This window comes from Tympanuchus pallidicinctus, unplaced genomic scaffold, assembly GCF_026119805.1.
Source record: "Tympanuchus pallidicinctus isolate F22 unplaced genomic scaffold, pur_lepc_1.0 scaffold19, whole genome shotgun sequence".
NCBI classification, from domain to species: domain Eukaryota; kingdom Metazoa; phylum Chordata; class Aves; order Galliformes; family Phasianidae; genus Tympanuchus; species Tympanuchus pallidicinctus.
The window spans coordinates 5880888-5905356 of record NW_026294710.1 but is presented as its reverse complement, the minus strand read 5'-3'; the positions used below and the strand labels follow the sequence as shown (position 1 = coordinate 5905356).

The following is a 24469-nucleotide window of genomic DNA, read 5'->3' as shown; positions in this document are numbered from 1 at the left end:
AGGGCTGATGCTGTAGAGAGCTATGATTTACCTGAAGTCAGCACATAAACTCTTGAATATAAGGATCCTTACAATTCAATAAATGCTGAGTTGTAACTAGAGGGAAATTCAGTTTTAATTGAATAGAAACATACCTGTATATCCTGGAAATCTCAGGAAAGCAAAAATGCTCAATGTCTCAGAAGCAAAAATGGAATCTGTCTCATTTTTTAGCATTTTCAACATCTGCTTCTATCCCAACCTGCTGCTAAGAATATGGAGTTGTTTTCTGGTTTGCTGTTTACTGTAGCTAAAGTTCTTTTTATTATATATCTCAGATAAAAACTTTTTTTATCTGACATCCTACCTGACTTTGTTATGCTTGCGTAGGAGCTATCCAGGATAAATCTTTTTCTATTATCACTGTAGATTTTTATATATATATATATATATATATATATATGTATGGCATGTTTTGACCCTGCCTGACCTGTTGCTACTGTAGGTTTCTGACTAATAATTTGTATTGTCACAGAATGTAAAAGACAGCCCTTTTTTGTAGATACCAAACAAACGTAAGTATTAGCTGATCTTTGCCCTGAAGAACTTACAAAATAAGTAAATCTCTTGACAACTTCAGTGCAGAACAGCATAAAATCAGTTTTCAAGACATGTTGAGGCGATGCCTGACAAGCTATTAAAGGTCTTTTTTTATCAAAAATAGCTTTTATGCAGCTTTGTGCTGCCACATCTATCCTGCTCTAGGAGTAGAGTGCACTGGTACTGAAGTTATTCCTTTGCCTGGATAGTACAGATATGTCTACAGACTACAAATATTAGGACAATATTTAGTCCCTCATGTTTTTGTTTTTGTTTTTTCACATTCTGCTCTTTTCTCAGTCATTAGAACAGCTGTGTTTAATGAGCTGTAACTGAAATAGGTCAATAAAACATTACCTGCATGACAAGAGAGAACTTACTGGGTGTGCAAATGTGATTGAAAGTGCTATAACCTAGATTTCACTGAGACGGCTTGTACAATTATGGATTAAGAGAGCATTTTTGTAAAGTGGAAGAGCGAATTTCTCTCTCAATTGCAACACATTGCCATTAAAAATATTTAGAAAAAAAAAGACCTAGACAGTAAAAGTTGGCAATCAGCAACACACAAATGTGTTCCAAAGGCATGTGCATCCTTAATAGGCTGTGCTTTGAAACACATCTTGGAATCAGAGTCAAAGACTGAAGCTGAAAATAGCAAAAAGAGGAATAACTGTTGAAAAAATATATATATTTCACTCATATTTTCATGCATTGTTCTTTTTGTGCACTTGCAATATCTTGTATTGGTGGTAATGTGCAGTTCTCTAAACATTTTCTGCAAACCATAATCCAACAATTGAGACAACTAAAAACCATTGCATATTAGCAAACTTTCTTGGGCCTCTCTTCTTTCCAGGGCCTAATAGTTCCATGAGGCTTTTCTAGTCAGATGTGCGAAGAGGTTGAAGTCTGTTCTCCTGAGATCCAGGGCTGTGAACTTGATTTCTACCCTTCTCCTTCCCTCCTGAACTCCACCCTTTCATGTTGACTGCAGTCAGGGCTGCTCTTGACCTTCACATCTCCAACGCATTTCTTCTTTTTGATGAGTGTGAGGTCCAGCAGGGTGCCTCTCCTTGTTGGCTTCTCTTGGGTAAGGAAGTTCTTGATGCATTTCAGGACCTTCCTGGATTGCAGATGCCTTGCTGTGTTGTTCTTCCAGTAGATAGCAGCATGGCTGAAGCCTCCCATGAGAACAATTGCCCATGGACATGAGGCTGCTCTTACCTGTCTATAGGGGGCTGAATCTGCTTGTTCTTCCTGAGAGGGTGTCTGTAGCAGGTAACAGTATAATGTCACATTGATCCACTCTTTCTTTAATCATGACATGTATGATCTCAGCTGACTCTTCATCCATTTCCAGGTAGAGCTTCAGTCACTTTAGCTGCTCTCCTATAAAGGGAAACTCCTCCACATCTTCCCATCCTGTTTTTCCTTTAAGGCATATAAAGACTCCTTCTTCCCTGACTTGGTAATTGGCTGTCATCAGTCCAGTCAAGTTTGGCACACTGAGCATTACATCATTTTGTAGACCTTCAGGATGCTTTAATATAATTAGTTTGGTGGAAGAATGCCATGTGAATGACTAATATATTATTTGCCTTGTATCTGCTTCAAAACAACAGTGGCAATCACACCTAGCCAGGCTGAGAGCCCACCTACAACTTCATCAAGAACCAGAAGTCTTGTGAAAAGTCTTGTTTGACACAGATTTTGTGGAAATCACAACAGTACCTAAGGTTTCTTATTCATTTCCCATTCTAATTCAGGATAAATCAATCCACATTAATAGAGATAGAATGTAAAGATAGATACATATTTCTTTTTTAAAGGGAGTACATTTGTGGGAAGATGCATGAGGACTGAAATGTGGATCTGGAAAAAGTGTCTCATAACAGTGAGTGTATGGAAAAGTTAGAGGAAGGAAGGGAGGGAGGTGGGAGGAGAGGAACAAGAAATAAACGTAACTCACCTGTGGAGAAACTGAAATTACTGGAGACAAGTTGACCACATTCCTACGTTCCATAGCAATTTACACTATTGATCTGCCTTCTGATCTTCTGAAGACTGCAATCCCAGAGAAGTTTGGCATTGAACTTCATGTATAGGTAATTATCCTTTCTTTTTCTGAAGATGAATCTATATTTTAGAAGCAGAACTTTGAGTACAGGAACTTTTCATCCTTTTCTTATTTTTATCTTATTTTTAACATTCCATCCCTGTGTATATGTGAAATGTTGTGTATTCAACTGAAGGTTAACCTGGTAAAAGACACTCTTATTACAGAATAATACCCACAGATAGGAAGAATTGTAAAAGAAAAAAAAAAAAAGCACAACCTACCAGATATTTTTCAAGGAAGAAATCCTGATAGGAAAAAGGAATGAGTTTGGAATGAGAAAATGTAGACTTCTATTAAAACTAATTTATTTTTTTTTAAAGGAATTTTGATAGACTAGTATATATAACACTATAATTTGAAACTCTGAGGACTTCTAATGTGTGGGTTGGTACTTTCTGATACATCAGATGTAAGAAGTGTACATATTGAGCAATTCAGATTATAGCTCTTGAAGGACTGATTATATGAAAAATGTACTTAGAGCCACTGGTCAAATATAACATCAAGTTCTATAACAATGGTAAAAGGAAGTAATGAGAGAATCTGTAACAGTAGTAACAATAGGAAGAAAGAGTGGAGAAAGAAAGAAAAAAAGACAAAACAATATTATTTTGTATTTTAAATTTAAAACTGTTAGCTCATCATTCTCTAATTCTTACGGAGATTTTTTTTTAAGGAACATTTATCTTTGCAGCCTTTTAGATGTGCAAGTGATGGGGTGTTAATGTACCATAATTTGCTTCTGCACTGCACCATATCTTTGCTGGAACAGATCACACTTTTCTATTTTGTTATTTCAATTTTTTTTGGTCCTGCATCAATTTCATATAAATGGAGTTACAAGGTGTTTTCTTCAGCATATCTGAAAAATAACCTAAAGGTGACAGTCTAGTAATTGCTTCAAAAAGGACAACAGAAAGGACACTATTCAGATTCCAAGTTTTGCTTTCGTAATCTGCTTATTCACACTTGTTTTGATTCTATTGTTTATTATATTTGATTATAGCTCTTTGAAAATAGAACCTTCAGTGGAGGTTCCCATTTTCTGGCCTCCTGATAACTCAGGGGGTATCATAAATATCCATTATGAAAAAAAAAAAAGATTCAGAGGTAAAAAATATTAAGGTCTTTTTTTGTGCTAACCTTAATAGATCAAGGTCTTATTCAGGATGGAGAAGGGAGCAGATTATACATTTTACTTGGCTCTTTTCTTCCTTCCAAAAATTTTCTTCTGCTTGATGTGATTTGCATTTGACATGAGTCTAAATCAAAGAGTGCAGATCTAAACTTTTAAATAAATTGAAAAATGAATTTGATATTCATGTTTGGCATCTCAAGACCATTCGTATCACAGTAGTTGAATGATTTTTCCTTTTATTTAATACAATTTATTCTTAGAAGACCAATCGCTAATGTCCTTGATTTTGCTTTTTTTAATTATTTTCCTTTTATTGTCACAGTCTGTAATTGCCCTTAGTATCTGAAGCGTTTATTAATTTATCAAAAATGAAAATAATAGATTGCAAACCTACTGATTCAGCAATAGCAGTAGTTTCACATAACAATTTTCTTCCTGTTAACCATTAAATTAACTAAAATAAGACAGAAAGACACCACCATCAAATGTTCTTGTATTCTAGGATAAGGTAAGGGACACTGGACAATTATTATGAGTTGAACCCTGCTGCTTCCCTTGTGGTAGTGAAGCTGTTTCAGGTTATTTGGGAGAAGTAAACCATGCAGTGGGGCAGATACTGCCCTGTTGTCTGTGCAGAGCTGAATCCCACAAGGACTGGGCAGCCTGCAGGCATAAAGACTGTACCAGTCAAGAAAGATATTGCAAGTGGGAGATGCTAATTCCAGTGTCCATGCACAGTGGGAATTTCCACATGGCGTGTGTCTGTGTTGCATGAAAGAGTGTCTTGTTAGCATAGCTGTGACTTGAAGAAAACCTAATATCTGTAACAAAGTCAATAATGTATGCTTTATATCACAGCATGAGCCCTTTATTAAGTACTTCTCATGAGGAACCAGTCTGATTACACAGAATAGTGTAGTCATCAGTATACCCACAGTAAGGTTTCTAGTCTTTTAAAGATTTTTTTAATGTGTTCTTTTTGGACAAAAATGAATAAACTTCTCATAGTCATAAACTATGGACAGTTAAAATGAGATGGCAAAATATCCATACTAATAGTATTTAAAGAGAACAGAACAGAAACATGAACACAGATGAATAGAAGTTCCCATCATTCAAGGACAGTTGGAAATGTAGAGTTGTCTGTTTGCAGTGAATTGTCTTTGTTATTGTGCAGAAAGCATTGCTGCATGTAATTTATAGGTCAAGAGGAGCCTCCAGAATCCACGTTGTGTTGTGTGAACAGACAGAATTGAATTAGTTTTTCAAGATTACTGGGACTTTGATACTAATAGTTCTGTGATTACTCTTCATACCTTCATTGGATGTTTCTTCTGTGCTATTCTTGATGATATTTTAAAAGTCATGGTGATTCAGGTGAAGTCCCTGGTGACTGGAAGAAAGATAATATCACACCCATTTTTAAGAAGGGTAGAAAGGATGACCCAGGGAATTACCAACCTGGTGCCAGAGAAGATCGTGGAGCAGATCCTCCTGGAAGCTCTGCTAATCACGTGGAAGAGAGAGAGTTTATATGGGATAAGAATGGGTCTTTGATGATGACATAACTGCATCAGTGGACAAGGGAAGAGTCATGTCATCTGTTTGGACATTGGTAAGGCCTTTGACATAGTCCCCCATAATGTTCTTCTCTCCAAATTGGAAAGATACGGATTTGATGGGTGGACTGTTTGATGGACAAGGAACTGGTAGCAAAACCATTCCCAGAGAGTGATAGTCTCAGTGTCCTGATAGGGATCAGTGACAAGTAGTATCCCTCAGGGGTTGGTATTGAGACCAGTGCTCTTTAACATTTACATCAATGTCATCGACAGTGGGATCAAGTACGCCCTCAGCAAGGCTGGGGATGACTTTCAAACTGTGTGGTGTAGCTCAAAGGACAAGATCCTCCATCTAGAAGAACCCAGCAATGGCTCCAAGTGAGCTTCATGAGGTTCAGCAAAGCCAAGTGCAAAGTCTTGCACATGGGTCGTGGCAACCCCTGCTATCAGTACAAGTTGGGGGATTTAAGGATGGAGCACAGCTCTGCTGAAAATAATTTGAGGGTACTGGTGGATGACAGGCTGGACAGGAGCCAACAGCGTGCCCTCAGAGCCTAGAAAGCCAACTGCATCTTGGGCTGCATTCAAAAAAGCTTGGCCAGCAGGGCAAGGGAGGTGATCCTGCCATTCTGTGCTGATGAGACCACACCCAGAGTACTGTGTCCAGATGTGGAGTCCTCAGTACAGGAAAGGTGTGGACCTGTTAGAGCGTATTCTGAGGAGGGTCATAAAAATGATCCAAGGGATGGAACACCCTTCTATCGGCTGGGTGTTCCCCATCTGAGCTGGGGCTGTTGAGCCTGGAGAAGGCTCTTGAGAGACCTGAGAGAGCGGCAGTGTCAATAGGAGGCCTATAAGAAGGAAGGAAACAGACACTTTTGCAGAATCTGTTGTGATAGGACAAGGGGAAATGGTTTCAAACCAAAAGAGTTTTTAGAAGTGTTGACAGGACATAAGGAGGAAGTTTTTTACAATAAGGATAGTGAGGAACTGGAACAGGTTGTCCACAGAGGTGGTTGAAGACTCTTCTCTGGAGACCTGTCCCCAAGGTCAGTCTGGAACAGACTCTGAGCAACCTAATCTAGCCACAAGTGTTCCTGTTCACTGCAGAGGAGTTGGACTATATGACCTTTAAGTGTCTTTTCCAACTCAAAAGATTCAATGATTCCACTATTTGAATGTGTTTTGCTGTCTTAACTAAATATTGATGAGGATGCTGTTGATTGTTGCTCTCTCACTTCACATTATAAAATTATTTCAGAACCTTAGTGACATCTGAATGGCAGAAGTCTGATCCATGTATCAAACAGTGGGCATGGTTTAACTCAGAGATACTGTTTGACACCAATTCCTTTTAACAGCCCTGTTAAACAGAAATGAGAATGACCTTAATGGTTGTAGCACTGCAGTTGTTCAAGAGGTCCCAATTTCTTGCAGGTTAAGATGTTCTATTTGTTGTAAGAGCTAGCAATCTGAGCAAATACTGGTAAGGCATTGTGAACTTTACCCACCATCCTACAACTGACAGCCCAGATACAGACCATATTTACCATGCTTACAGTTGCAGTCTGAAGACAAATGTGTGGTATTAATTGCCTTTATTAAAAGAACACAGGGAAATGCAAGTGTTCTTAGAAGAACCTTATACGCACACTGATATAAAACTGAGTTTTAATCTTATAAACTCTTTATCATGAAAAGCATTCACTAATGAGTGAACATATTATAAGGAGCAGCAAGATCATAACAGAAACATTCAAGGCTCTGACAACCTGATCTAGGTGTTAATGTCCCTCTTCAGTGTAAGGGAGTGAGACAAGATGGCCTTTTAAGGATACCTTCCAACTCAAACAATTCTATGATTCTACAGTCTTAAAACCATATTGTTTAACTTCAGTTCACTTCCGGACTTGATACTGGATAGATATTCATGCTCAGCTTCTGCGAACACAGAAGTTATAAACATAAAGATTCTCCCTTCAAGTTGCACAGTACAAATTGCATAAACACTCACAGAAGACAACATTCTCTTCTGTTGTCCATAGGAAATGGAAAGGTATCTTGTTTATAAATGATTCAAATAATTAATTAAAAAATAAATAAAGGAAAGGAAGCTAAAAACAGAATTTTAAAAGACACAGAGAGAGAAATGGAGGAACGTGTGGGATACAGAACTGACAAAGAGAACTAAATGGCAAATAATGGAGAAGTCTAAAGGAAAATGAGCAGTTCAAGGCAAGTTCAGGAAAGGTCTGTCCCACCATTGGGCCATTCATAGCAATGTATCTTCCTCCTGTCATTGTTGCATTGATCCTTTCTCATTTACACCTGTCCTATCTACTGTCCTTGTCCCTGTGCCCTTTCTTATCATTTACTCTTGAAATGGTAGAAGAAAAAAAAAAAATTAAAGATATTAAAGAGAAGAAATAGACAATTTCAGAGTAACACTATCTTCACTCCTTCCACTTGCTTTGCAGTTGCACAGCACAGATTTTCCTGCAGCACCAGCTGCATTGTATAATTAGGACTGCAACTGCAAAGTAGAAGGCTAATACATTTTTATCATTTTACTGTGCACTAAAAAGGCTGGCAGAGGCCGCCTCTGCCACAGGTGCTGCAAGTGTTCATTGCCAACTGTTTTACAAACATGGCAGTTTCACAAATGACTTTATCAGTGGAGCAGAGAAAACTATGCACCTAATATGCATGTAGCATGCAATTCCCTGCATTTGTAGGACTGCTTAGAAAAGATCGGAGGCTTATTTTGTCCCGTGATACAGGAATAATCTTTTCCTATGAGAACAGATCAGTGAACCAGATGTAAACCAAGCCTGATAAATGCAAGTACCTAATCACATCTCAAAGAATAGTTTAAATCCACAAATCCTGATTGTAGCTCAACGCAAAAGGCACACCTATGAGCTGAGCATACATATTCCATAGGATAGGCATGTAACATTTTCGTTAAAATGATTAGCCCGTACTGCATCTGAAAGTTATGGATCACAGCCCCAACCTTACTTTCTACAGACATAGCAAACACTGTAGTTACGCTCTCAGGAGAGCCCATCCACAGAGACATGAAATGAAGTCTCTTCCAGCCCTTTCAGATTATCATTGTAGTCTCTACACTTATCCAGCAAAGAAGTCCCCAAAAATTCTCATCTTCTGAGTTCTGCCTGCAGATGGTTATAATTTACTAAGTTTTATCAGAACTTGTATGGGAACTGCTGAATCACAGCCTGAACCTCTGATTGATCACCCTAGGTGAGCAATCAATCAGACACAGGAGCACAGGTGAAGGTAATTCACCTGTGCTACCGGAAGGGGTTGAGCCTGGCTGTACCTCTCTTAGACTCCATTTAAGAGTTGACTGCCACTGAGGAGGGGTCTCTTCTTGGAGGTTATTCCTTGTGGAGGATATTGCAAGCTTACGGCATTGGTAAGTGGTTTCCATTTATTATCTTCCTGTTGCAATAATCTTAGCCTAACTTTCCTGTCTATTTCTTAATTATGATGTATGTACCTTCATTGATTGTACAGGACTACAAATGTTTGACAAAACATAAGCAGTCACTAAAAGTTGTCCTGTGCTGTGTCTGTTTGCTCTTTGCATTACATTGCAGCTATGCTTATTTACAAATGATGACATTCAAATCAATTAAAAAATAAATAAATAAATAAAAAACACATTTCCTAGTTTTCTCTAGCACTTATACTTACTTGCAGTTTCTGTAGTTCATTTATCTGTTATCCTCAGATTTCTTTTACCCCATGTAGGGACAGCTTTGGTTGAACAGGAAGTTTTACATTTTTCATTGGACTATTTTTCTCCTCATGTACATTGTTTTGATTGGAGCTTAGCTTTATTATGCAGTTGCCCTTCCTATTAAGACTTCTGAACAAAGTGGTTAGTGTTGAGGTGACCCCGCCTAAGCACTCAGTCTGATTTGCTCTCAGGTTCTTGAAGGAGGAATCCTCAGAACATTTCAACCAGGTACCACTAGGCCAGTTAATAAAAGGCAAGCCATTACTTCTAAGTTGGCTCATAAAAGAATTAAAAAGTATAAGACAGCAGTCAAAGCTGAACTGGAATGAGAAACTTGTGTATGTTTAATATTCATGTTGAGTGATACTGTAGGGTCTTCTTGGTTTACTCTGTTCCAACTTTGTAGTAGACTGTACCCCATTTAGGATAAGATGAGGTGATGTAGTGTGGAGGGACTGGATTTCTGAGAACTTGCAGGCATCTTGGTAAATTCTAAGAGAGCTGAAGATACTGGAGAACACTAAAGAGCAGAAATTAGAAGACTAACAGAAAATTAAAAAAAAAAAAGTGAAATTAAAGATTTGCTTATTGTGCTACTGAGCTGGAACAGTTTCAAATTGGCTTTCAATCATTGAGTACAAAAGCAATTAAAATAATTTAAATAATGTAATCAATTAAAGTAACTAATGCCTAGATAGAGATCAAAACTATCATATGAGACAAAGCAAGGGCGTACACTGCAAGAACTTTACTTTCTGTTTAAATAATTCAAGTAGATCTGTTGCTGATTCAAAAATTATGTTTAACACAATCACGTAAGTGAGATACATCATCTCTCAGCACTGATTCTTTTGAGTAACTTGAAAGTCCCCTGATTTATGCAAATAGACTACTGCTCCACATAAATGACAAAGTGAACAGATAGTCACGTCTTCACCTGAATGTTGTGGATACGCTGCTTCTGAGATAGCAGCTATAAACTAATTCCCCTCAGACATCTGAGACTAGGAAAGACAAACAGAGCAACAGAGGTGCTCTTGAACAGCAGAACTCAGGGAGAGAGTGTTGCTGGTGTGATTTGCAAATAACTGTAATGTTTGGAAAAAATAGACTGCAGCTTCTTTGGGGAAGAATGGGGTTTTCTTGAGAGAAGTAAGAGGCTCTTTTCTTTAGGAAAATAATCGGAAAGCTTTGGAGATGCTTAATGATAAACCAGACTTGCTGAGAAACCAGTTGTCCCTCTGTTTTAATCCATCCTTCTGTTCTCCTATCTCCAGGCGATGTTTGGGTTACTTCTCTATCCTTATGTAGGTTCTACACTGAAAAGAGGAGGGGAAGAGGGAGTGGAGGATGTATGTGTTGCCACTTTTCATGACATTGCTGAATATAAAACTGGAGGAAAAAAAAACCAAAAACTGTGAAGATGGAAGTACTATGTGGCCTTCCTTGTTTTTGCTACAACGTTAGCTACGTGCCAACATTAATTGAACATTGAAATGTGAAGAAAACATGTTTATTATCACACATAATTAAAAGTCTTGATGGAAAAGTGACCCACAAATACGATTATATTGTCATTGTCACAAATTGGTATATTAACTGGACACTACACTTGCAAAATGCCCCCCATAAGTGCAAACAGAATTTCTCTGTTAGATTAACAAAAGAGCACACTCCTGTTTCTCATGTAAAGTTTCTTTCTGATGCTGTCACAGAAACATTCTGAGAGAGGGTTTTGGCAGATGGCATTACAATTCAAATAAAGAAAAATAAGCTTCTGCATTCATACATATTTCCTTGTCATTCAAATGCCAAGGGATTTTTAACATAAAGTATGGAGTGACTCAATTTGAGTGTCCTCATAAATACAACTAATGCATAATGATGAATAAGTTATGACAAGAACTTTCAGAAAGCAGTTATATGCAACTAAAGCAGATTTTTATCTATTGTGCAACAGATCAAAAAGTAATAAAATGTGAACATTTTAAAGTTGTCACCCTAGACAAGACAGTGAAGCCAATGAGGAAACAAAACCAAATTCTAGTGGCGTTTTGCTGGTATAAGTCAAGAATTGCTCCCTTAGCTTCTCCAGTGTTAACCTGAATTTTCCACTGTGCACAGAAATCTCTCATCAATTGTACTCCTTTATCTATTTCATGAAATATTAGTTAAACAACTTACATATCTGGGTTACACCCACCCAGCTACTGTTCAGAGTTGTGAAAACATTATTTAAAAGCATGGTAGTCATGGAAACCGATCATGTAGGCAGTACCTTGCAGAGCATTCTTCGGTCTGCTTGTATGCAGCTTCACTGGCTTATTGGAAACGAAATAAAGAAATGTAAGATGTCTTGTATTCAGAAAGGGAACTGGTTTATTTAATCTCCATTCATGGCCAGTATGTGATACTTGGAAAGCTGTTGTGGCTCATCACCAATGGGTATTACACCTGTGCAATTTTACAGTCTGGACAGGAAAACTTGCTATCAGTGGACCACTGTTAGGTTATTAGTTTATTCTAAGCATACAAGATAGTTCTCAGCTGTGTTTTTCTGTTATCTCTAGAGATACTACATTTTTCCATTTCTTTTTACATGTGTATTCATTTTCCCCTCTGGCCTGTCATCAAATCAGGTAATAAAAAATTAACATAAAAACAAGGAAGAGAAAACAAAACATGCTATGTGCTTTGTTTTGAAACTTTGACTTGAGAATTTCAAGGCCCGGTGAAACAATGAAGTTATGAATGATACATTCTCAAAGTTGACTGAAAATTTAATTTTCACTAATTTTAAAAATTCTCCAGGAACAAGTTAAAATTACCCATTTCACTAAGAAAGAAGGTCAGGGGGTTTGAAGAAAAGAGGTTGCCCTCTATGTGAAGGAGCAGCTTGGAGATATTGAGCTTTCTTATAAGAGCTGGCTAGTAGAGAGCCTGTGGGTCAGGATCAGATGAGAGGCTGGTAAAAGGTGACATCATGATGGGATGTTGACACGGACCCCCTAATCTGACCCCCAAGTGAGGAGCATAAGCCTTCTTTAAACAATTTGTAAAGAAGCTTTTGTTCACAGATTCTTTTTTACTTGATTGGAAAGACCCTGACATCCATTGGATGGGCAACAGGGCAGGAGGCAAGCATACAACAAGGCTTCTGGAGATTCTTAGGGATAATTCTTGATACAGGGATCAGATGGGTCCATGGGGGTTGGTGCACACCTGGACCTGATTAGAACTAACAGCATGAACTAATGAAAGATGTGGTAATCGAGGGCAGCCTTGGCTGCAGTGGCCACGAAGTGGAGAATTTCAAGGTGCTGTAGCAGAGGAGCTCAGGAAACTCTCAGATGTTAGATCCTAGCGAGATGCCTCTGACAAAATAAAAAAGTGAGTCCTCTGTAAATATGTTTCTCCATACCTGAAGGAGAAGGTGGGGACTAGAAGAGCCAGTGTGAATTTAGCCAGTACAAACTGTGCCCAGCTAACTTGACTGCTGTGATACTGATTTTGTGAATGAGGCAGAAGTGATTGGTGTCTTTACTTTGACTTCAGCAAGATTTTCCTCTTTGTCTTCCACAGTATTTGTGCGTCCCAGTTAAGGTGTTACAATCCAAATGGATCTAGAGCTACACAGGTAAATAACTTTGAATTACAGGACTCAGAGTAGTGATTAATGGAGCATACTATACCAAATTATGGTGCTAGGGGAGTATTATGGGGGTTTATAGTGGAGGTTGGCATGTTTGATGTCTTTTCGTCAAAGTCTTTGCTGCTGAAGGACGCAGCAAAATCAGGTTTCCTGGTGACTCTAGTTCAGGGGGACTCAAGTTGTTCAGTTCAGTTTGATAAATGGGAGCAAGTTCAGCTGAGGGCCATCAAGATGGTCAGGGATGAGGGGACCTGCCACATGAGGAGAGGCTGAGGGTAGTCCTGCTTCCCTTTTAGTAAATTTCAGCACTGAAATTAATATAGAATCTGTAATTTGGGTTTCTTACAGAATAAAGGGCTTTTTCCTTTCTTGTGCTGGAATTTAGGAGGTGTGCAGCTAGCCTCAATTTGTTGAAGTTTATCTGTGAATTGAAGATGCTAGTAACAGAATATCTGGCTGCTTTCTGTGAGGTCTACCGTATGCTATTAGCAGATACATATTTCTCTGGGGCTTTTTAGGTCAGCCAAACTGAAAGTTTAGGTTATATAATAACAGTAACTTCAGTAAATCCATAAATTCATGGGGTATGCTGTTAAACATTTAACAGCAAAGGAAATAATATAAATAAATGAGGAGGTTGAAAAGCAAATAGAAGAAAGGCCTAACTTCCTAAGATCAGACAGTTGTTAAGCAGAAAACACTGGTTTGTAATAAGTCAGTCAGTAATGTAATACAGTAATGAAGTACAAGTGCTGAAAGATTTGTCCAAAAGATCAAAAAATGTTTATTTTCATCCTGTTTTTTTCAAAGCCCAAAGAATATAGCATAAAGAGGCTGCGTTAATAAAATCAGTTGAAGGTACAGTGGAGCCAATCAGCTGAACTTCACAAATTTATGAGGTGTGAAGCTGATGAACTCAGGGCTCCTTTTCTGTTGGTGAAATCAGTGCACTTGTGACAGTCACTTTTATGTGCACATCTGAATGTTGAACCACCTGTTGATGGCATTGAACTTGTCTGCATGTGTGTGAGCAACCACCAAGGCATGTGCTGAGCTTCTCTGACAGGTTTGCATTCTGCACAAAGATTAGCACCAAAGTGAATTTACTGCTGGCAGTGCCCACGTTTGCTAGCTCAGAGCTAGGAGGTGTGAGGCTAAGGGCTGCAGTGACTCCATTTAGATTGACCCTTTGTTGTATTGAAAGTGAGATAATGAACATATCAATGAGAAAATAATTCCCAACTATTCTTGTTTAATTATTCCATGGAGGCTTGGATGCATTTATATCCACTCTCTAGGGCAAGAACTTGTAGCTAAAACATGGATTTTTCCACATTCATGGTAGTATTAAATTCCTCAGCAGAAGTCACATCAATGACAACTTTGAGATCAGCAATAAGTTGTTTTAAACGCTCTCCCTACAAAGTCTATCATACAAACCAAATGCCCAGCACAAATAAGGCTGGAGTAAAATTAGAGAGCAAAACAAAGATTGGAGGGGAAAAAAAACAATTTTAATAATGAACACTTTCCAGTAAGTGTTTCTACTTAAATCTATTATTTTTAAATACACTGAAAACTGTATTTAGTAGTTTGTTTGGATGAGGCCCTGGCTGCCCATATAGCTGTGGGTGGCCCATCCCTGGAGGTGCTCGGGGGTGGGTTGAATTGGGGCCCTGGGCAGCCTGAGCTGGTGGGGGGCAGCCAGCCCACAGTGGGGGACTGGGACTAGATGGGCTTTGAAGTCCCTTCCAACCCAAGCCAGTCTGTGATTCTATGATTAGAAACTGAGCTTACTCTTGAAAAGGTCCATGGAAGGTACTTGTGGTGTGCTGACCTTGGCTAGCCATATGCAAATCTTAGTAGATCTACAAGTCTGCACATCAGAAGGATCAGCTAACATTAAAGATATCTCCACTGTTGGCAATGCTTCACGTGGTAACAATCCTGGGAAAAGTTATTTTTGAAGTGAGAGTAATACTTAGTCTACATTCTGCGTAATTAAGGATCTCTAGCATGTCACAATGTGCTGCACAAAGGAAGAAGATGCGTTTATCGGATGTGAATGTTACTTAGACATTTGTTTCCATTGTGAAAGAATAAATTATGTATAACGTCATTTTATTCATGAGAACAAATTGCACATGAATGGTTTGTGATTACAGACAGACCATAAGCAGTGATGACGCTGTGAAACCTGCTGGTATGAGAATGGCAGTAGGAGAACACTAATTTAATTGCAGTTGAGCTGACATGGCTTGGCTTGGAGTTGGTACACTATGCTAAACTTTCTAGGTCTTTCCTGATAGGAAGATTGAATTTGTTTTTGCTGTGGTGGTGAGGTTATCCATCCTGCCTTTGTTGCTGCTCTCACTGAGACTCTGAACAATTCTAACTTTTTTATCTAATGTATGTCTCATGGCTTTTGAACTGTGTGCTAGTATAGGGAAATCCATGTTAGAGATTGCATTTTTCAGCTTAAGACAGTGACACTTGAAACATGGCTGAGTGGAGGAACGAGTGCTGAAGCAAAAATTTTCCTGCAGCATGTAAATGCTTTTTGTTGCTAGTTGGTTGGTTTCCGGAGTTCTCATATGTTATGCAGTGATGTTTCCTACCAGAGTTCACATCAATACGTGAATATTAGGTTAAATACCAACTTTCAATTGCAATTTATCCTCTGTTTTCTTATGGCAGTCTATTAGAGAAGTACTCGGGATCAGCAGCCCAATTTGTAGAATCACCCCTAAGATCATCTAGTCCAGCTGTCCACACACCACCAGTATTTCCTCACTAGGAACTTGCAGGGATGATGACTTCACCACCTCCCATGGCAGCCTGTTTCAGTGCCTCGTCACTCTTTCTGAGAAGAAATGTTTCCTAATGTCCAACCTGTCACAACTTGAGACCATTCCCTCTTATCCTATCACTGTTATTAGGGAGCAGAGGCTGACCCTCACCTCTCCGCAGCCACCTTTCAGGCAGTTGTAGAGAACCATAAGGTCTCTCTTGAACCTTCTCTTCTCCAGACTAAACAGTCCCAGTTCACAGAATCACAGAATCATAGGGGTTGGAAGGGACCTCCAGAGATCATCCAGTCTGACCTCCCCTGCCAAAGCAGGTTCCAGGTTGCACAAGTATGAGTCCAAGCAGGTCTTGAATATCTCCAGAGAAGGAGACTCCATGACCTCCCTGGGCAGCCTGTTCCAGTGCACTCTGCTCCTCATGAGTCTTACTTTCTGTATCTATTTTGCATATCTGCTTGTAGATATGTACAATATGTACATATACGTATGTACATATACAATATGTAGATACGTATTGTAGGCAATGTAGACAGGTGCTAATGGGAGCATTCAAACCAGAGATCTCCAGCTCTCTGTTCCCGTGGCACAGCACGCCCTGAGCAGCACCTGCTCCCTGGTAAGCAGTGTGTTGTGCTGGAGGGTATGGCAGGCTGCATGTTTCTGTGTAAGCCAAGAGATGAGGACCGCTGGCTTAGACTCACAGATAAATGTTTGCAAAGACTTTATCTCTTAAGGAAACTGGAAGAGTGTGCAAATGCAGTCAGCTGTGGAGTGGCATTGTATTTTTTCACTTTTAACCCAAACCATTTGTTGCTTTCTGTAGGAAGTAACTTACTTGAAAAAGCAAAAAATGAATTTGAAATTAGGAAAAAGAACAGAGAATAAAGGAGGAGAGAGGAAGAAGAAATAAACACAGGCTGTTGAATAGAAAGGTGTGACATTTTTCTGAAAAAAATATCATGTTTAGGTTGGGGGTCTCCTCACCTGTGCATGGGTGTTAACAAGGCAGGGCAGATGACCCAAGCTGTTCCACATCCTTTTTGACAACATTTCAGTGGTGTGTTTTTTTCTCTCTCATGCTACGCTTTCTTTTTACTATTACAACTGATACCAGAAACATGCACTCATCTTTCTTTCCTGCCTGTCTGCAGGGTAGTGACACAACGCTGGCTGTTGTTCTGAAACCCTAAAAGGTTTTTATGATTCTGTAATGTAGTTAGCAATACATTAACTTTAGGAAAATTAATCTCTGGGTTTGTTAGTTTGTTTTTTATCTCTTGGCACATCGAGATCTAAAATGTATTCCTTCCTCTATCCACAGAGAAGATTAAGTGGCACCATCAAAAATCATTCTGAAACACAACAGCCTTCAGAAGGCAGAATAAGAGCATCTGGACCATTAACATAAGCAGGCTGTGATGAAAAGGCACTGCCACTGATTATTAAAATGACCTGTTTGAATTTACATTAGTCTTTCCTTTATTTTTTTCCTTCCTATTTTCCTTCCTTCTTTCTGTCTTTCTTTGAAGATACTAGAGCCTTTGTTAACCCTGGGCATCTAACTTTCAGAAGTACAGCTCCTTCTGCATTTAAAAGCCTACCCAGATGCATACTGAGCAAAGTATCTGAGTGTCAGCTCTGCCTTTTTGATCTTTTTTTGGATGACTGCTGCAGTGCCAGCTAGATGCTGCTTCTCTCGTGAGGGATATGAAATGCAAAGATCTGGAGCATATATACATTCTACACAGATTATCCAGCATCTTTCCATCCACTTGTAGTATCAGCATTGCCAAATGCTGTACAACCTTTTACTGATTTTTAAATAGTGATTTTACAAATGCTCAAGAAAACGGCCTCAAATAGATGATACAAGGGGGGATGTGAGAATATAATATCAAATACAAAATAAAGCATAAAGTTTTTTTCTTCACTTTACGAAGAAATTCTACTGGAATCAGTAAAATTGAAAGACTTGAATGACAAAAGTTAAGGCTATGAAAATGAATATATAACATAGTAACCATGAAACTGTTGGCTGCAGGAATTATAGATGAATGCTTTGTGCTAGAGCTATCAAATGAATATCAGAGAGATCTGTAAACTACTGCTCCCTCCCAGTTCAAATCATGATGGCCAACAGTAATCTCCTTTTATTAACGTTTACTGATCACTCTCATCCTTAATGATCATCATTGGACACAGTGAACTGAAGAAGAGAAAATGCAATGCCCTCACCCTCAATTTGGCAAACACTTTGCTTCCTATTTGATGAGGCAATAAAGTATTCCTGTCCTATAATCTTTCATTTCAACAGTGAAAAATGGAATAGATGCCACTACTTAATGTCGTGAAAAATAATCAGAGCGCTCCTGAAAGCAAATGTAGCAGAAGATTCTTTCATCAGAAGCCCTGTAGTAAACTATACTCTGCTAACCCGATCTGCCATACTTTAGGAGGGGGCTTGGGCTTTGTGTTCTAGCTAATTATTTTTACTTGTCGACACAGAATTTTAATGAAAATGATCTCTAATGAGCTCTACAGGCTTCATCTCCATTGGAAAAATAAATCAGAGCATAAATTTACGTAGAGTTAGTATCCATCATCTACACCAAGGTATTCTTTTATTTCCTTTCTTCTGAACCCATAAGTATTTCATGATGTTAGATAATCAGTGGTTCAACCCATGCATTTAAAAGTGGGTTCTCCACAGTATCTCCAATTCATTACATTTTTACAGACTTTTACACTAGAAAATTGGAATTGCCATTTGCGTTCTCACAACTCTTCCAGTCCATACTCTGTTATGATGTTATGCATCATTTCTTTAGGGAAAAATAGACCAATATGATAACAGTAAATCCTCAAATTATTTCAGATTTTTGTAAATATGTAAAACAAAGCACATCCTGTGTGTTTGTTTACTTTAAAGTATATATTTACAGATATGTAATATCTACTTTTAAATTTTCACAGAACATCTAAGCTTTTTTTTAGTTGCATAGCTGGAAAAAGCTCCATGTACCAACTCACGTTGGAAAAGGGATGTATGCACACATTTGTGTGCGTGTGTTAGTGTATGCACGTTTGTGTATTTCTGAGTATGCGTGGAATTTTTCAGTGCTTACTGCACTTTTCTCTAAGTGAATTTTAGGTGGACAGATACAAAAGCAACACAAAGTTAATTAGATAAAAAAAACCTGTGCAATATTACATTACAATAAAATGTGCCTGTAGTATTTAAGCTAATATTTTATTCTACGTCATGAGGAGGACTACACTAGGAATTAGATTAACTATGGGGGTAGTACAAGATTTACAGCTTTCTTTTTGAATGTTTATGAGTTACATCCCAAGTTCTGTCCCAGGATATACAGGACTGTGGGAACCAGCGCAGGGACAGTTTCCTACAGAATTTACTGAAGTTCTTGGCAGTTCTGGATCCAACATCTGCCTGGCTTCTCTGCCCACTGGCTCCAGGATACTGGCCCTGCTATCTCAGCATTTTCAAGACCATTACATTAATGTATTTAATAATTGTTAATATCTGAATGTTTTAGGTGTCTTCTCTATTTCAAGTGTTAAGGATGGCAGATGTTAAAATACCTTATTTTTGTTTACACTTCTGTGTACCATGATGTCTCTCTGATATATAACTAAGCTTTGCAATAGCGCAACTTTGAAGACTACAGAACTGCCATCATACTAAGACAAACAGAACAAACCATTCCAGAGCATTTAGACATTCTTATACATAACTGACAGGAATTAAACTCTCTTCCTTTCTTCTAGACCAACATATCTAGGGTTCATTGGAAAGAAAGAAAAAAAAAAGTTCAGAAAGCAAAATGCTTGTGTGTGTCTATATGAGTGTTTGTGTGTCTATTTGGAAGAAAAAAAATCCCTCACTTCCTCTTGCAGTGATGTCATACAAGATATGCTACTGTTGTTGAGTGGCACAGCTGTTGGAACAGTAAAGTAGTTCAACTAAAATGTGTTTTTCTCAAGACTGAGATCTTTGTTTGCATGCCAGTTTTCTAGTTACTGCTACTTGTGGTCACCCTGGTGGGTGTTCAATGTTTGGCATTTGCTTTGTTGACTTTATCTGACCTCACTATCCAGTTATTTCCCTCAACATCCAGCAAAGATCTGCAATTTCACTATCAGAAATCAAAGCATTCTGTATTTCATTTACTGAAAGAGATAAATCTTTGTTTTTCAGAGCTTCCATATGGCTGGGAGAAAATTGATGATCCCATTTATGGCACTTATTATGTTGAGTAAGTTCCCAAGTTCAATATTAAGTTGCTGTTAATATGTCATAATATAATACTAGTATCCTCTGCAGTGCTTAGCTGGCAAGACATGAGTGCAGTTACCGAATTTGGATACAAATGGGTACAAACACTGAATGTTAAACTAAAGGTATACCAGGAATTCTCAGTCATCAGTACAGTTAATATGACCAAATATGTTCAGTGTGTCTCAAATCAGTGACTCAGTTCTGTTTCTCGAGGGTCTGATTTCAGTTGGAATTTGTAAAATAATGTATTAATTAAATAAATGTACTTTTTCTGTAGATTTGGACATCCAGTGAGGTGCAGATCTTATTAGTCAATGAATAAAGCAAAGCATAATCAGTTTAGCTCATTTAAGACCACTTTCCTTTTCACAAATAAGATCTTCGCACTCTGCATATAAAATTCTAGGTCTGTTATGTTTTATTTCACAACACAGTCCTTGCATTCATTTTTCATATTTTAGTTTAGTTGTGGAACATGGAACTCCTGTGTGTGAAAGGGAATAGAAAGCTTTTGCTTGAAGTAATAGAGAAAGCCTGTTCCAGGTAGTTACTACATAAGATAGGTAAATCAGAGAGATGATTTTGTATGCTGTTTAGCCTAACAGAGTCAATCAAATTTATGTGAGATTAATGTAGATTCAACTTGTGATATGTGCTCAGAGCAGTCAATTTTTATTCTCTTCTCTCCTATTAGCGTCTACTCTAAGTGCATAGATCACTACAAAAGTAATGCCATCTATTTATTTCTGTGGAAACAGATAAGAGAGCATAATAACACTATTTGGTAGAGCAAATTCTCAGCTACAGAATGCACTTTTTTGATGTAGTCATTACCATTTGCTCTACATTTTCACCAGCAATGAGCAAGAGCCAGCATGCCGCAGTCATGCAAATCTGCATGGCCATCTGGAATGTGGCGTGTCTTTCACATCCCTTTTGCCAGTGCTGAAATGCACCACCCACCCCTCACTGTGCTCACATCCACTGCCTGGTCTCCATAAATGTTCAGCAAATGCCAATGAAAGTCAGTGGGTGACATTTCTCCCACATAGAGGAATTCAGCTGCACACCTTTGCTTCATTCGCACTTCCATGTCAAACAGCGTTCTGTCAGTCTGGCCCTCTGCTGCTGTCTGTCTCGCAGCAACAAAATGTAACAGAACATTGGCAGGAAAGTTCAAACTTTACTAACGTACCACCAACATCCATCTATCCACCAAAATAATAAAATAGGAGGCATTACTTTTGGAGCAGCCCTCGTATATTGCAGGGGATGGAGAAAACCACAGCATTTTTACAGACTACTTGTTCTGAGAAAGGTCTATCCATTACTTCTATTTAATTGAAGAAGAGAGTCTTCACAGAGGATAGTGACCTGCCTAAATTTTCAGTTTCAGATCCTGGCACAAAGCAGTAAAATTATTCTTTTCAGACAGAATAGAAAATGTTTATTTGCATGTCACATCATTCCCTTTGTCTCTTGAATCCATACCAGTGCTTTGATTACAGGATCGCTCTGGACGTATGCTAGGACTGGAGATTTTCCAGACCATAGAATATGCGGCTGTTAACATGCATAGGGTAGAGCTGGATAGAGGGATCACAACAAGATCAGGTTTCAGAAGGGTTTGAAGATGTGTCTGAGATTCACCTTTCTTCATCGCAATAACAGCAGCTTTGCAAACAAACAAACAGAAACCGTGTCTGGTCACTGCCACATTGAGTCCTGTCCCATTCTCCAAATGCAGTAGCATCCACTCTGCTGCTTTTTGCCCCCAGCTGAATCCCTTGTGCAAGAGCAGCAACCCCATCTGCTTTGCTGCTTGCCCAAGCCAGCTTAGTCATTATTCTCCTCTACCTAAAGGTAAGTCCTTAAATAATGCCACCAAATTGTGCCTGAGATCCTTTATGAACCTCAGAGTAGTTAGTGGTTGGTGTTTATATATCTTTGCACTTATCCTCCCTGAAGATTTCTGCACATACAGTTATAAGCTGCTGGGTGTATTCCACCTTGGCAGTTTTTACTGTATTTTGGCGAGTAAAAGGTGTTGTGCAACTTCTGTGTATTACTTACTGAACCCCTCTTTGCTATTAGTGCAGCCCAAGGCATTGTGGCAGTGGTGAGACTCACACTTCCCCTGCATAAGGAGCAAGTATTCCTCCCCATTTCATGTCCATCCACAGGTGAATAGACACAAGGTTCTCAACGCAGATGTTATCAAGCAATTACATATTTCAAGGCCGTTACTGCCAGGTTTCTTCATTCTACTGCAGATAAGATTTGTGGAAAGATATATAAAACCTACTTGTAGGCTCAGAGGATTTAAGAAGTGAAATAAATGTTCACAGGATTCCATTAAACCTGCAGCCATGCTAAGTTCATAAGGAGTTTTATAGTCAGTAAAACACAGTTGTACTTTAATTTGCTGTCTGTGCTCAATACGTTTGAAACAAAAATTGCTTCCCATTTTTCATTCTAAAAAGTAGAAGTTACACCTTTTTTATTACCAGTATTCAATGGATTAGTTCATTTTTAATTAGATACAATCAGTTAACATTAAACTGTCTTAATTATGTCATAATAGTGGGGTAAATCATGGAAAGCTGTGTCATGAACTTTCTCACATTCAAGTCCAGTTGAAGTTTATATGCAGGCCTTTAAAACTGTTAGTGAAGAAAGGGCTCATATTCCCCTCACTGACTCATCTGTATCTCACGGGAGGACTGTAAGGAAGGACAATGGAGCAGAGAGATTCGGGTTCACTTTATGTGAGTCAGCTATGCTCAGTTCCAGAACCTAAGACCAAGAGATAATGCGGAAAACAAGCAAGCAAACAAAAACAAAATAAAAAGGACATGCTGGCAAAGGTAACAAAGATTTATCATACCGTATTTGCAAATCCTGTTGAAAAATCAGGTCCCCGGTATAACTTCATCACATAAATCATGAATGAATGTAAGTTCAAGACACTATTAAAATTTTAATTTGGCTTGTTATGAAGATCTGAGCTTCATTTGTAAGGTGTAGACATCTCACATGAATGAGAAGTGTTTGGTATACCTTGGTTAACTTTCATGCAATTCTCTCTTAATTTATAAACTAAGAGCTAGCAGCACTTATCTGCACAAGGCTATGGAGAGAATATGGTTGTTAAAGTGCACTGGGTCTTTTCAGCATTCCAATTGACAAAAGATTATTTCCTCCTTTAAGGATGATTAACCACAACACAGAGTTCAATTTCCTGACACGGCCTCTGTAATAGAACAGCTAAATTGACCATACAGGTATTTATTCTAGAAAACTGTATCACCTTAAGTTACAATTTCTGACAACGTTCTGTTATTACTCAAGAGTTTTTTTTGTTGTCATAAAATAGTAGCCACTGAAAAATGTGAATGTAAAGAAGACTCAGTAATAAATTATCCATCAGAATGTCTGTCTTGTAGGCATCTTGATCCTCAGAACTGCTTGGTGGGTTTTAACCACAAACTACTCATAAACAACGATCCATTGAAGTAGCTAAGGAGAAGAATAGACAAAAATCCTTCTGCTGATACCTGGTGCTGACCATATTCCTCGTGACACAAAATTCACTATTTCAGCTTTGCAGCCCAAAACCAAACCCTACAGTTTGCTTACTGTGGGCTAACAGTAATGCTGACTGCTCATTCTTTTGTGTAGGGAGATGATTGGGGTTCCTGGAGCCAGAAAGTGAGCAAAATGCAGCATGATTCTTCTCTGGAATTTTTTTAATCTGCAATTTTATCTCCAGAATAGGATTTTTATCTTTAGATAAGGCTTTTACATTTAATATTCACAGTATAAAATATAGTTGAATCAGGACCCGAAAACTAGTTGTGAGAGGGGGCAGAGGGAGAAAAAAAAAAACCTGTTTACACAATTTGATGAGAAGTCTTATCCCACAGATGTGGATTAGTTACATTCCTCTAGGTAGGCAGTCCCCAGTCTTCCTTCTGAACCCAGTTAGGAGAATAGCAGAGATGGGATTTTTAGGTAGGAAGAGTCCTAAATGAAATTTCCAAATCAGGAGAGAAATGCTCACCAAATTAGGTGCTGAGGGCAATGAGCAATACAACTAAACACCAAAGCGCTTATTTGTAACCATCTCTAAAACTCACATTTAGATTGTCTTATCAAGGCCTAGTTCAGTAATACCTATTTTGTATGCAGTTGAAGTACCCAGATGAAAGGCTAGAATGTCCTTCCTTTCAAGGAAAGTACTTAGCTTAATAACTTCATTCTCAGCTAAACTCATCAGTAGCAATTTTTCTGATTTAGCCATGGAGATGTAGAGCACTTAAAATTGCACGATAGGGAGGTGCTTCTTGTCTCATCAGTCTAGAAGCATATTTCCAGTGTAACTGATAAAAAGGACTGATTTTCTGTGTAATTTTTTTTTTTTTAATTCTTATTGGGCCCAATATGTAACTGCAGCTGTATGAATTTGATGGAATTTTCACAGTGTGTTTTTGAGATGGCACTCTACTATAAAACAGTCAAAATAGGGAAATAATTTGGA

The 24469-nt window shown here is 38.4% G+C and overlaps 1 protein-coding gene across 7 annotated transcripts in view; it reads left to right on the top strand.

Moving 5' to 3' along the window:
* The window catches only part of MAGI2 (membrane associated guanylate kinase, WW and PDZ domain containing 2), a 699053-nt gene that overhangs the window by 530181 nt on the left and 144403 nt on the right, over positions 1-24469 (top strand). For all 7 annotated transcript variants that reach the window (XM_052680840.1, XM_052680841.1, XM_052680839.1 and 4 more), the window contains one exon: positions 19849-19906. In XM_052680840.1, the coding sequence (XP_052536800.1) occupies positions 19849-19906 (58 nt within the window). The remainder of the gene's footprint in view (positions 1-19848; positions 19907-24469) is intronic.